Source organism: Cherax quadricarinatus, chromosome 70 (assembly GCF_038502225.1).
Source record: "Cherax quadricarinatus isolate ZL_2023a chromosome 70, ASM3850222v1, whole genome shotgun sequence".
Taxonomy (NCBI): Eukaryota; Metazoa; Arthropoda; class Malacostraca; order Decapoda; family Parastacidae; genus Cherax; species Cherax quadricarinatus.
In genome coordinates this window covers 21,561,568-21,576,922 of record NC_091361.1, presented here as the reverse complement: position 1 = coordinate 21,576,922, position 15,355 = coordinate 21,561,568, and the positions used below count along the sequence as shown (strand labels likewise).

The following is a 15,355-nucleotide window of genomic DNA, read 5'->3' as shown; positions in this document are numbered from 1 at the left end:
AAGCAGTGGTGTCACTAGCACGTTAAGAGACAACACAATAAGTGTCAGGGGCCCGAGACTATTCAACTGCCTCCCAGCATACTTAAGGGGGATTACCAATAGACCCCTGGCTGTCTTCAAGCAGGCACTGGACAAGCACCTAGAGTCTGTACCTGACCAGCCGGGCTGTGGCTTGTACGTTGGATTGCGTGCAACCAGCAGTAACAGCCTGGTTGATCAGGCTCTGATCCACTATGAGGCCTGGTCACAGACCAGGCCACGGGGGCGTTGATCCCCGGAACTCTCTCCAGGTAAACACTGACCACATAGACCCATTCTTTCATATGTAGGCCTACCAGCTTTCTCTCGCTAAATTTGAAGGCGCTAGAATTTATGCGTACTAGTGTGGCACCAACCCTGGCATGCAAGCCGTACTAGTACAGCACCAACCCTGAAAAGGTTAATAAATAACAAAGAAAAATGCTGGTTTATAGCAAAATGTTTGGATGAATGAGCTGAAGCTTCCTCACTCGACCAGCGACACAGCTACACTGACTCAGGAACGCGTGAGCGTCGCTGGCTGATAAGCGAAATAACGGCCCATAACCGGAAGCCGAGAAACCAGCCAATAAGCAGAACTGCCGATAACCGAGGGTTTACTGTACGTATATGTTTACCTTGAAGAAGGGATGCTGGCAGAGCAGCGTATGCTGTCAGTGGCCCTATAAACCTCAACAACAACAACATTGGAGGAGTTCGTTTCGTTTCGTCCTTTTTCTGTCACTTAATTGCTTAACTTACTTGCTACACTCTTAATGCTACACTTTATCACTGAACTTAACTGCTACAATTTGTTTTTTATTTGTTTGTTTGTTTGTTTTCACTTAACTTTTCACTGATTTACTTGCTATACTCAATGCTACTACTCACAACCTGCACACCTCATTTGTGTTTATCTATGATTTCATGCTTTAATTCCATGGACATCATCCTCTTTTTCTTCTCACTGTCCTTTGCACTTACTTTCTTAGGACCCCATGGTTAGAAAAAAGAAATTTGGCAAAATAACTGCACAAAATGCATGCAAAACACAAGAGAAATGCTTCCATGGCAAGGTAAACACGTGCACTGCTCAGTGGATGTTGTGGCATTTGATGCACCAGCTAGTGGCGGCGTTCTGAAGCTCGCTCATTTTTATTATAATGGGGAAGCACTAAACCCATAGGATTATACAGCGCCTGTGGGTGGGGAGGGGATGGAAGGTATTCAGGCTTAATTTAGGGAACTGGAGCACAGATCCAATTCCCTAAATCAAGAGCCCCTCACCAGCATCAGGGAACCTCCTTTAAAGGGGAAGCTCGCTCATAACTCAGATTTTAGCTCGTAACTCATAGCAAAAAATTGACCGAGTGATGGCTCATAACTTGAAAAACTCGCATGTTGGGGCACTCGTAAGTCAAGGTTCCACTGTATTACACATGTTCCATAATTGTTTCTCTTTACTTAGGTCATAGGTTATAGGACATTCTGGCAGGTTGACACTACGAGTGGTATCAAAATTGAAAGGATGTTGCACATAGGTTATTATTAAGGTTTTTTTTAATATTTCCTCAACCACTTGTGGCCACATTCATCTCAAAGCCACCAAACTCAGGGTCAGCATCCCTTTCCCTGGTGTTTGTCTCGCTGTTTGGTCTAGCTGGTGCTCAGTTGAACTGGTGCTTCCACAAGGTACTAAATGGTTCCAGATTTTTTAATACTGCACACACCGAGTGTTAAGACCCATTCTATACTGACCAGGCATCTCAGGCCAAGCATGCCAAATTTGGAGGCAGGAAAAATAAAATGTTGATCTAACATTTGGAGCTCTAGCAGTAATGTAGATCTACTTTTGGACAGTTCACAAGGACTCTAGGTACCAAGTCCTTATCCAGGGTCACTTTCCTTCTTTGTTTTTTAATGCCACTAGGACGAGCTTGAGAGCCACTTGACCTGTGTTGCACAAAATATCTGTCCAGATAGGTCTGTTTCTGGCGTCTCTAAAAGATTTGCCTAAAATGGGACATGGCATTGTCATCGTAAAAGTCGCCAGCACAGATTGTAACAGCTTTTTTAGGGCGATGTTCCTCCACAAATGAATGCACTTTAGCCCACATTGCACAAATCTCCTTAATCTCTGAAGAAGGCCTCTTCCTCCTCCTCTGAAGCAATTTCCTGAGCTGTGGTCTGTTGCTGTTGCAGATGAAGCTCTTGCAGCTCATCAGTGGTTAGCTCTTGATTGTGGTCCTCCACCAACTCTTCCACATCCTGGCCACTCACATCCAAGCCCATGGAATTCCCCAGTGCCACAATAGATTGCACAACTGGCATAGGGTTGTCAGGGTCAGCCTCTAACCCTTCAAACTCTTTGTTGAGGACACAATCTGGCCACAGTTTTCTCCAAGCAGAGTTCATCGTTCTGGAAGTCACTTCCTGCCAAGCCTTATCTATAAGGTTTATGCAATGGAAGATATTGAAGTGATCCCTCCAGAACTCTCTTAGGGTCAATTCAGAGTCCGGGGTTATGTCAAAGTACCTTTGAAACATTGCTTAGTGTACAGTTTTTTGAAGTTTGCAATGATCTGCTGGTCCATGGGCTTGATGAGAGGAGTGGTGTTAGGAGGCAAGAACTTCACTGTTATAAAACTGAATTCCTTAGACAATTGGTCTTCCAAGTCTGGAGGATGAGCAGGAGCATTGTCCATTAACAGGAGGCACTGGAGTGACAATTTGTTATCCAGGAGGTATTTCTTCACACTTGGGCCAAACACTTGATTGAACCATTCCAGGAAAATTTCCCTCATGACCCATGCACTACTGTGTCTTGACGACACTGTTTTTCTTGAACACTCTGGAATTTTCAGATTGATAAACCAGTAAAGGCTTCACTATCCCCACTAGCATTACCACACAACAAGAGAGTTAGCCTGTCTTTCATAGGTTTGTGTCCTGGGAGTACCTTTTCCTCCTGCATGATGTAGGGGCTCTTTGGCATTTTCTTCCAAAACAGGCCTGTTTCGTCACATTTGAACACTTGTTGGGGTTGTAATTTTTCAGCCTCTACATAGGCTTTGAAGTCCCGCACGAATTTTTCAGCCGCATGTTTGTCTGAACTGGCACCCTCACCATGACTTACTACACTGTGTTTGCCACTTTGCTTCTTGAATTTTTCAAACCAGCCTTTACTGGTCTTAAATTTACCAACATCAGCACTTGTTGCGGGCATTTTCTTTATGAGATCGTCATGCAACTGCCTTGCCTTTTCACACATTATCGACTGCACAACACTGTTTCTCTTTGATCCACACCAACAACAATTTCTCCACATCTTAACTGTTTGGGATCTATGTTTTGTTATCGCATTCCCCCTTTCACAACATCATCTTCCATGATTTCTTTTCTCTTCGCCACAGTGGAGCTGATGGTTGATGGCACCTTCCTGTACATCTTGCCAAGTTCGGCAATATGTATGCCACTATCATATTTTGGAAAGATTTCTTTTTTTCATATCTACAGTGTTCCTCACTTTCTTTACCAAAGGACTGACACTTGGAGCTTTCTTTGTGGCCATGGTGACTTATTTAGCAGTCACACATAATAAACAAGTGCCAAAAACAATGGATTGTTGCAAAATGTTTCGTATGACCTCACAGGATATGTTCACTCACTGAGAAACAACACGACACTTCCTGAGAATGTGTTTGGGAGGCGGCTTTGTGTGCGCGCTGGGCACTGGACAGGTTCCATACCATCGATGAAAACGGAACCAATATTTTGATGGAAAAAACTCGGCAAAAATGGAAATCGGCGATAACAGAGATCAACAAAAAGGGAGGGTCCACTGGACAGGAATACCTTGCATAGCCCAGTTAATAAGTACAGTGGACCCTCGGTTATCGGCCGTAATCCGTTCCAGAAGGTTGGCCTAAAACCAAAATTACTGAAAACCGAAATAATATTTCCCGTAAGAATTAATGTACTATAAATACTGTACAGTTAATCTCTTCCAGACACCCAAAATTGTTAACAAAAAATTTATGTTTTAAAGATTATAGTTTTACATACACAAAACAATGAGAACTAAATAAAATGACTAATGAAATGGATAAATGAACATTTAAATCACTTTTACTTCTATTGAAGAGGCTTGTTGGCACATGCAAAACAACGAGGAGCAGAGAGGGAGGTGAGTTTGTTTGCAGACAGGACAAAATGCTTAAATATGATGCTATTATCAACGCTACGGCTTATTTATCTATCACAATTCATCTAATATGACATAAACAATATTAATAACATAGAAACATGATATATACAGGTACCATCCGACTTACGACCAAGCTTGGTTCCAACCAACTGGTCGTAAGTCAAAATGGACGTAAGTCGAACCTTACTATTGAATATCAACATCACATTTTTGTTATGGCTATTTTATTGTTTTATTTTGGTATTTCATTTTTTACTTTACTTTTTATGCTGTTAGTACTGTATTTTATGCTGTAAGGTTTAGGATAAACACTGTGTACAACACAAACAGCTGTTTAGTTCCCAGAAATTTGGCATAAAATGCACGGTCGTAAGTCGAGTGGTCGTATGTCAAGCAGGTCGTAAGTCAGATGGTAGGCGAACTCTAGAATGAATAAAATATGTCATTACATAGTGATGGTGTTGGGTTTATAAGGGCCATTGATAGCATAAGCGGTACATATAATGGTGATGGTGGCGGCGGCAGAGGCCACCACCACTATTCACACTGAAACAGTGTACGTAATTTATAAATAAGAAATATTTACACTTGAATTTAAAAATAAGAAATGTTTACACTTACACAAATAACCCACACATAGAAGAGAGGAGCTTACGACGACGTTTCGGTCTGACTTGGACCATTTACAAAGTCTGTGTTCTTGCTCCTACCCTCTGTGGGCCCCTAGCTCCCTTGCAGTGCTCCTCTTAGTATTTGACTGGCTCCACCTCCACCATACTACCTTCCCCACTACTACCACTACCACCTCCTGGCGTATATATACTCCCTCTTTCTCTACTTTTCGTTAGTGTGACATTGTATATGGTCCAAGTCAGACCGAAACGTCGTCATAAGCTCCTCTCTTCTATGTGGGTTATTTGTGTATTGTTCCAGTCACGGTATTGTGCCTTTTTTTGTTATTTACACTTACATTGGAGGAGATGCTGGCATTGGTTTAGGGGGTGGAAGATATGCAGGACAGCATATATTGTCAGTGGCCCTATATGCCTCCAACAACATTGGAGGAGTCAGTTTTATATCGTCCTTTTTCTATCACTTAATCACTTGCTACACTGTTAATGCTACACTTTATCCCTGGTTGGCGCTATAGCCTTTATCGCCTCCTGCTGCTTTAGTATCGTACATATCATAGAATCACTGCAGAAGGCACATTCTCCCGTCTCTCTTCCTCCTTCACTTTCGTACTCTGCTAGGAGTTCTTTCTTGAATTCTATCGTGTTTCTCACTTCCTTTACCAAAGGGCTGGCACTAGGAACTTTCTTTGGGCCCATGGTGGATTATTTTGCAGTTGCACTCAGTCAATAACCACAAAAAACAATGAATTATAGCGAAGAAGAGGTGTTAATGTTGCAGTTTAAAAACTGTAGTGTAAAGCACCCTTCTGGCAAGACAGTGATAGAGTGAATGATGGTGAAAGTTTTTCTTTTTCAGGCCACCCTGCCTTGGTGGGAATCGGCCAGTGTGTTAATAATAAAAAAAAAAAATATAGCGAAATGTTTGGATGAATGCACAGAAGCATCCTCACTCACCCAGAGACACAGACTGACTCACAAACGCTGTGGGTGGATGTGTCCAATACAGGCGATCTCCGAAATAATGGCTGATAACCGGAATAGAATTTCGGCCAAAAAAGCGGTCGAAAACCGAATTGGCCAATATCCGGAACGTCCAATATCTGGAATGGCCGATAACCGAAGGCCCACTGTACTGAAAAAGTTCTGTGCTATGCATAACTGCTCTGTTTAAAGCACTGTTATAATTGTTATAGTGTAATGCTTTCCAAATAGACAATTACACTACAGTGTTGGTGAAAAAAATAATTACGCATCTGTTTACTTCAAGCTCACCAGAAATACTGATTAATGTACACAAAAAATTTAAAAGGATTAAAATGAAACAAAAAGTAGTAGAATTTTATTGTTTATTATTGAACACAAGTTTCCATTTGAAATACAGCCTCTCCTCACTTAATGACATGGTTCCATTCCTAAGAGTAGGTTGGTAAGCGAATTGGTCATTAAGCGAGGAGTATACTATACTGGTAGTGGTTTTGTGTCAACCATCTTTAGATATTTTTTTAATTATCAATTATCTCTTTCTTCATCTCTATAGTAATTCACAAAAAATTTAAAAGGATTAAAATGAAACAAAAAGTAGTAGAATTTTATTGTTTATTATTGAACACAAGTTTCCATTTGAAATACAGCCTCTCCTCACTTAATGACATGGTTCCATTCCTAAGAGTAGGTTGGTAAGCGAATTGGTCATTAAGCGAGGAGTATACTATACTGGTAGTGGTTTTGTGTCAACCATCTTTAGATATTTTTTTAATGTCACCTTTGCACCATTTATAACATTTCTGGTATATTTTTAAATGTTTATACAGTATTTTACTGTATATTGTAATAAGCAGAATAGTGGAAATCAGCTCTTATATACATTAATTAGGTTTGCATACTGGTTGAAGAGCTGGTTACAAGTCTGAGTGGTCGGTAAACAAGTATGTCGCTAAGGGAGGAGAGGCTGTATTTAAAAAGTGTAGTTTGCACAGATTTTTTCTTCATTTTCTCTGCATGTATATCTTTGTAACACTGAGTAGCATTTTACAATTCTTTTCAAACTTTCATGCTTTGTTCAGTGTTAGGATCGGCGTCCATGAGAAAATCAGAAGCATCGTTTATTATTCTGATAAAAGTCCAAAGCTCATTTAACATAAGATGTGCCCATTCCATGCTTTATGATTTCATCTTTCTTCTTAATTATTATTCATACTGATGACTTGTTCATGGCTTTGTCACCTGTTATTTTAGCATACAGTGCTCCTTCTTCATGACACTTTATATTTTCAAGTTTTTATTTTAGTGTTAACCATTTTCATTTGCTAGTTTCACAAGCTTTGTCGCATTTCCTCTTCCCACTTATAATTGCACATAAAAAAAAGTACTCATATGTAATAAAAAATTCTAGAGCACCCATGACTTTTCTGCACTAAAGCTGAAATAATACTAAAGCATTCATTGATATGCTGTCTGTAGCCCATACCTTCACACTCCCTCTTGTGTGTGTGTGCTCCTTATTGCAGTGAGTAACACAGTTTACTACCACACTGCTGTTAAAAAAAAGTTTCTTAAGAACTTTAAAATTATAAACCATGCTATAGCAAAACCCTGCACTGTTCAGAACCATGTTACATAAGATATTACTGGGCATAGTTTGGAACTTGTGTGAAACTCGTAGACTTAATATTGTCTTTTGTTAGATGAATCATGTTGACTTGTTCTTCAGGTGGAAGTCTTATTTCAGGGTAAGATTAGCTTTTAACTTTGGTGTGGAATCACAAGAATTGTGATTCTTGTGAGGATCATCAGGTTATCCTGCCAGCTCAACATCTGATTGCATTGACCTGTTCATCAGAGACAATGTAGATTTTGTTTCTGATAACCTTCAGTGCCCTGACATTCTTACTGGTCCACAGTTTTCTTTTCTGCTGCTGCTTTTCCTGCAGACTTGTTGATATCATAACTGACACTGATTGCTTTATTAACCATCGCTTCGTCCCATCTAATATTCTTCTCAACATTTTCTCTGCTACCATCTCTTTCACCTCTGCAATGTAATTTTGAACGACACTTTCAGGTTCCATACTTCTAATGAATATAATTATGATCTGAATATTCTTTAATACTGTACAGTGGTACCCCCAAGTTTCAGCCACAATTCGTTCCAGAAGGCTGTTTGAGTGCCATTACTGAACAAATTTGTTACCATGAGGAATAATGTAAATTAGATCAGTCCGTTTCAGACCCCCAAAATGCACTTACAATGATACACTTACATAATTGTTCAAGTTGGAAGCTGTACGAAACTCAGGGTACCACTCTGTATATTTTCCTTCTGTTCAAATTTTTCTATAATGATTACGATGCTTGCAGAGGCATTTGTCCAAAAGGGAAAATTTCCGTTGTCCAGTGTGTTGGAATATATGCATGTGCTACTTTATATATAATGGAGTGGTCTGTAGTATATCTGTCATTTAATATAATTGTGTAGAGTATAAGTACAAATATAATTTTATTAATAATTTGCTTAATTTTTTCTTGTCAGGACCCAATGTGAAAAAAGCAAAGTTCTTCCTGGCCAAAGAAGCAATCTTAGAATTGTATGGTATTGAATCCACTTTTGAACCCCCCCAGCCTGTTGTGGTAACACATGACTAAGATTGGTTTCCCTTTGAGATCAGTATGACTAACAAACAAGTTCAGGCCAAGCAACTTGACATAGATGATGTTGTTAAGCAACTGAGAAAAACCAAGAAGTTTCCTGTAGACTGCAGGTGTGATGGAGTGTTTGAGAAAACTCTGGCAGATGAATATGAACTTGTCGAGGAGTTTATGCTGGCACTCTTAAAACCAGACCTGGTCTGTCTTGGGAGACTGGAGAAGCAGATGATGACACAGCAAAATATGTAATACATGAAGAAAGATTCACATTAATCAAATTATTTGTATTTAGCTTTCTCTGTAATGTTCATAGTTTACAGAATAGAACTTCAGTGCAAATTCTGGAACACTGAGTGAGCCAAATGCACTCAGCACTGCTGTAGCCCCATCTAATGTGGAGATGACACAGCTGTGCCTCGTCCTGCTTCATCTGTGCAGCCAGCTTCAGATTCTCTTGCTGCAGGAGTAGTCACATTATACATCTTGACACTGAACTTGTCTGTGCCATGCAGCACTGACTGACCTACACAGGTGCACTGCTTTTGTGTGAATATTATAATAATAATAGTAATTGTCTTTGTCCTGACTTCCAGATTATATTTTTATAATAAAACTTTGAAAACCCACAAGTTTTTTTCAGTCACCACAGCTCTAGAGTAATAATAATTTAGTGCAGTATTTTAAAGCTACATGCATTTTTTAGTTCTGATGCTTTTTGTTCATTGGTTAAGAAAAAATAACATGATGGCTGAATTACCAAAACTCAGTTGTCACAGCAAGATAGAAAATCTACACCAAGAAATTGTCAGTGTAAAGCAGAAACTAAGGCATTTATGTCAAACAAGAGGAACAGAAACTCAGAAAATGAAAAATATATTATTTATGGTACCTCTGCAATATTCAAGTTTAAAACCTTTCTGTTATTAACCCTCTAATCAAAGGAGGTTCATACACATCTCAAAGATATGAGCAAAATCCTGAAAGAACTTTACAAATCATTGTTCACCAATTATTGACATAATGAGAGTTGAAGAGCCAGTTCTGTTTCTTTAATCATGCTACCTTACAACTTACATTTTTGATTAACACAGGTCTTATAGATGTCAAAAAAGAAATAGATAACATGACCACACATGCAGCACCTGGCCCTTATAACTGGAATGTTGTATTTAAGAAAAATGTAAAATGGCACTTGCAATGCTACTTTGTGTAATTCGGAGAAACTTAAGTTCAAGTGAAATCCAGGAGTCCATAAAAAAAATCCTCCACAAAGGAGGTAGTAGAGGGATGTAAAAAAAAAAAGTTAGTAGCATTATCATCACATGTGGAGTGTTCTTAAGAGAGGTTTTATACTTGTGTGTGTTGCAGACTCTCTCTCCTACAGCTTGCCCTTCATCACACTGGAAAACCTGCAGGTGGGGAGGGGCTATACTTTTATCTCCAGAAATATCCTCTAAAGCAAATATCTGATTAAAAGATTGAAATAATTGCTGCCATGTTTGCATATCTTTGCACTTAAACCCCTGTGGATTCAGAATCCTCCAGTGAGTCTGACCCTCAATTGTGCAAGCTCGTTAATACATCTGAGTTTGCCCCTCTCCTAAAGAGACTCAAATTCCATAATATAAAAGTAGCATACAAAAAAGTGTCTCCTGTGTTTGACTTAACCTCCCCCATCCTTTACCATAATGCTTTCTTTATCTTAAGTCTTCTTTTACTTGGATCCTTCTCTCTGTGATTCTGATGTTATTTTTCATCCTTCCAGTTATCAGTCCTTGGTGACTCTCACCTGCTGCCACATCACCTCTAATTTCTTTTTTTTTTTTATCCTTTACTTAAGTAATCTTTATTATTATTTATCTGCTTTATGTAATTTCATTTGTCCCTTTTTAGAAGAATATTCGTGATTACAAGGAAAATCGGGGAGAACTTCAAGTTCTGATCTCACAGTGTTTTCTTGTGTATATTTGCCTATAAGAATCTAATTTTCGCAATATTGTGATGAATGGTTTGAAAAACCGACAAGTTGAAGATTGAGACACTTATGCAACATATGGGAATCTTTATTCAGGAAACGTTTCGCCACACAGTGGCTGAACACTTCGACTCTGGGCTGAGGGACTGATTATCTCAAACTCCTCCTCTCCTTATGCCTTTCTACTTTGTATTGGACTGATGAAGCCACTGTGTGGCGAAACGTTTCCTGAATAAAGATTCCCATATGTTGCACAAGTGTTTCAATTTTCGCAATGTTGTCGGCCTTTCAGTCTGGCTGCATTCTTTTGCAAGCTGTTCATCCTTATCCTGATGCCTCTTATAATGAGAATGCACTCTAGTGTCCACTGATGTGATGTGTTACTGTGAATTCAGGTACCACTCCATTTTACTGCCGTCCATGTTTGTATAGATGAATTTTTCATGATTTACTCTTGTACTTATCTTATTCTCTCCCGTTGTTTTGTTTATTGCTCTCAAGTGATGGTAATTACCATTAATTAGGGAAGGGCCTGATCCTGAATCATGGTGACTACTTCGTGTCTTTATTTTGTGTGTGTGTGTGAGAGACTGCCTTTCACTGTGTTAAATATCAGGTTTCTCACTTGGGTGGACTTCCTCACAATTTCACTCAATTGTATATTAGTCTTGATTTCTCAGGTTTTTAGCTTTGGAATGTGATTGGATAATGGTTCCCTATTTTTCAGTAGTGGCAACTTTTCATTATTTCTCCCGTTCCCATGCCTGTCCTTGCTACTCCCATTAGCAAGTGTGTGGACTGAACTTTTTGACTTCACTATTGATGAGCTGTTATGCCACTTCGAGTCTCCTTCTCTTGGCTGTTGGCTCTGCCATCTCATGACAGGGCTTTCTGATACTAGGGAAGGGCTCTTGATAGACAAATGAGATGTCTCCTTTCTCTCTTCCAATTGAATCTGAATAACTACTATTCCATTCTTTTGATATTAGTGGGAAGCTTTTAACGTCTGTAGAATTCTATTTGTTGATAAAGGAAAAAAAAGGTCTCTTTCCAGCCCTGTACTAGTGTTCTTTACAAGAGAAGTGCTGTGGAGGTGGTGACCCGAGTCCTCTTCCATTGTTTTTGCCTTTACCATCCGATAACCCTGGCCACCTCTTCACCTTGACTGTGGTAACAACCTCTCCCAAGATGCAAAGATAATTTGCAGATCATTCATACATCAAATGATGGAATGGTCCATGGCCAGCTGTCAAACATCCTCAATTGCCTCTTCATTCATGCACTTGGAAATCTACCATATGGACTTTACTTTCAAATAGTCTATGGACACCAACTCTGGACAAGACTTTTCACATTATGTACAGTACATGATGTGTTCCTCAGTGACCATCAATTACCCAAAAACTCCTGACCTCTGTCACCTCACAAATCATACCCAGAAGAATGGGATGTGTTGTTAATGTAGGTTGCACTGTCCTGTCCAACAAGACATAGTGACTCCATACTTTTGGCTACACCACTGCATAATTGTAATTCTCCCACACTCAAACAGTGCATCAGGAATTCTTTATGTAATATGCTTCAGATATTTATATATAACTGAAACTGTAGGGACCATTTCACCAAAACTTGAAACTTATGTCCATCCTGCTTGAGGTACCAAGCAATGCAGCTAAGCTTTCTTATGACTGACATTAACTCCTCTCCTCAGTCTACAAAGTAGGTCACTGCTTAGTGGTAAAGGAACATAAGACTAAAACCTCTACAGTGTTATAACTGCTGGTGCTTCAGCCACCCAGCAAAATACTGGAGATCACAGAGGAAGTGTCCAATTAGCAGAGATGTAGATTGTGAAGACTGCAAACAACCTTGCCTTAACTGAAATGATGACCACCCTTGTGGCATTGTCTGTGCTCTGTTTTCATTCAGAAGTGCAAAATTTGTTGTATGACAACAGGAGGGTACATCATGGCCCACCTCTGTCAACCAGGACAAACATTATGTATGGGGTATCTGTATTTTATTATTCATAGTTGTCTGTCATCTTCAGCATCTGTTGAAAACCTTCAAGGGAGTTGCTCGTATATCCAGTACACATCTTACTCCCTAAGTCACCATTGTTACCTCCCATTTGTCTCCAGCTGCTCTTCACTCGTACTGCAACCTCAAAGATGTAAGGGCTCTTTCACCTCAGCCCCTTGAGAGGTGCCTTAATGTCAGTGAGGGGACTCTTGATTCAAGAAACAGGATTTACTCTCCCTTATCTTGGATTGAACCTCGTTACCTCATATTCCAAAGGCATTGTATAATCCCCATGAGTTTAGTGCTTTCCCTGATGAAAATAAAATCTTCCTCAAGATCTTGCTTCCTCCCTCCTACCTCTTCACCTATTACCTTTTCTGGTGCACTGCCTCAGGTTTTGACCCCTCCTACAAGTCCTGTGACTGTCACAGGACTTGTGCCTATGCCTTTCTCTGCTAACCTTTGCAAATGCAAGGAGTCAATTTTAATCTTTCAAAGCTTCTTTTGGTTTTCTTGGCAGTTGTCAATGTCTGCTCTCTTCCTCTTAACTTCTTTTAACTTTAGAGATGACTGACGACTTAATGACTTAAAAGAAGCAGATGCAGACGTATGTTTTGGCAAGGGTTATCTTAAAGTAGGGTTTGGTGCTTAGTTCTGATTATCTTAAAGTAGGTCAATTCTGTGAATCCTCATCCAGATTTAAGCATTAAAATTTTCTGCAAGGATCACTCCAGCAATACATTATTCTTTTCGTCATCCCAACTTGGTGCTTGTAATCTTAACTTCTGTCAGTATTTCTCAATCTGCCACTACTTCAGCTTCCTTGCACTTCATGTTAACAATATCTAATAATCTATTTCACACAGATCCCTTATTACTACCCTGCCTCTACCACCTCATACCTGATATAACTTTATAGACCACCTTAGTCCTTGGCCAGTACCTGCATTCTTTAAAAAATACCTTATGTACCTCAAACAAAATTACTCTGCACTACTCTCTAATCTATCCTCACCTCACTTAAGGTATATACAGTGGACCCCCGGTTAACGATATTTTTTCATTCCAGAAGTATGTTCAGGTGCCAGTACTGACCGAATTTGTTCCCATAAGGAATATTGTGAAGTAGATTAGTCCATTTCAGACCCCCAAACATACACGTACAAACGCACTTACATAAATACACTTACATAATTGGTCGCATTGGGAGGTGATCGTTAAGCGGGGGTCCACTGTATATTCTTAGAGATAAACGGTCGGGTTCCAGACAACTTAGTGGCGATATTCGGGTTTGTTTACTCAACATGCAAAACATCCACACTTACTACTGTGAATATTACATACACAGGGCACTCAGGACAGATATTAAACCAGTGCTAAAATGTTTATTGGTGAGTTGCATCATAATGTATGTACTCAGTACAAGAAACAAGTACATATCACTGATATCTCACATGTTCATCTCATCCTGTGTAGAAACTCCATGCAAATAAAAGGCTCAAAAGTTATGGAAAATTCTCCCAGAAAATTTTAAAAGTTCCCTGTCTGTCAGCTGCTTCAAAATTATTAGGAAATGCCTCCTTTATTTGATGTAAATTTCAAATAGATGAATATTCAATAAATGTCAAAATACACGTAATGCAACCTGTTTATGTAGATTTCGGTCATCATTCACACTTGTGCTCATATTGTCACTAATATATTTCTGACCCCAATAATTATTATTAATTGTTATTAAAATCATCAGTACAGTTTTTTATTACTCTAACAGTGTTGTGTTAATACACAGTAAAGAGTTTGTTAATTAAAATTAGTAGTATTACATTTAGCAATCTTATTTTCAGACAATTATATTAAGATTAGCATTCAAATATTTCAATTTCAAACATACGACTATAATGTCAAGTGGTTTTAAGCTCTAGCATTAGTTTGTTCATAATGTTGTACAGTACAACCTCACCTCACTTAACAACGGAGTTACGTTCCTAATATCACGTCAGTAAACGAATTCGTCGCAAAGTGAAGAGCACACTATAATGGTACAGTGGAACCTCTTCTTGCGAGTTTAATCTGTTCCATGACCTTGCTCACAACTGGATTTGCTCATTTGCAGAGTCAATTTTCCTCATTTAATGTAATTGAAATGCAATTAATCTGTTCCAGTGGAATTCTGTACTTCAATAATTTTGCTAATATCAACTCAATGGCTTATTTATCTATCTCACTTCATGACATAATAAACGATATAAATAACATAGAAACCTGATACATACTCTAAAATGAATAAAATATGTCATTCATGTAGTAGTATGGGCGGTGTCGGCGGTGGACGAGAGTTTGTCTGGAGACTGGGCAAAATACTTCATGAATAATTTCGCTAATATCATCTATACGGATTATTTATCTATCACAGTTCATCTAATATGACATAACAAACAATATAAATAACACAGAAACATGATACATACTCTAGAATGAATAAAATATGTCATTATGTAACAGGTGGAGGTGGCCACAATCGCTCCCTCTTTGTTTTGGTAAACACTGCCATCTAGTGATGGCCTTTTGAAGCCGTCTATTATTATAATTATTATATGTAGTACATTATAATTTTTTTTTTTTATTCGCCAGTACTCTCCAGGCCTGGGTCTTTTCCAAGGAGCGGTGACCCGGCCTTGGCTTTATAATTATATATGTAGTATTATTATTACACATACGTATTATATTATTATTATTATTATTGTATTTATACTATTATTATTATACATATTATATTATTATTATTATTATTATTGTATTATACTATTATTATTATACATATTATTATTATACATATTATTATTATTATTGTAT

At 38.7% G+C, this 15,355-nt stretch overlaps 1 protein-coding gene across 7 annotated transcripts in view; it reads left to right on the top strand.

Annotated features, from left to right (window-relative positions):
• Positions 1 to 15,355, top strand: part of LOC138854804 (double-stranded RNA-specific editase B2-like) — a 189,721-nt gene that overhangs the window by 104,137 nt on the left and 70,229 nt on the right. Inside the window, exon 8 of one of the 7 annotated variants that reach the window (XM_070099944.1) lies at positions 8,390 to 9,134. The exons of the other annotated variants lie outside the window; for them this stretch is intronic. Coding sequence (XP_069956045.1) covers positions 8,390 to 8,502 — 113 coding nt within the window. The 3' untranslated portion in view covers positions 8,503 to 9,134. Of the gene's footprint in view, positions 1 to 8,389; positions 9,135 to 15,355 lie in introns of those variants that run through there. 7 annotated transcript variants of the gene reach the window in all.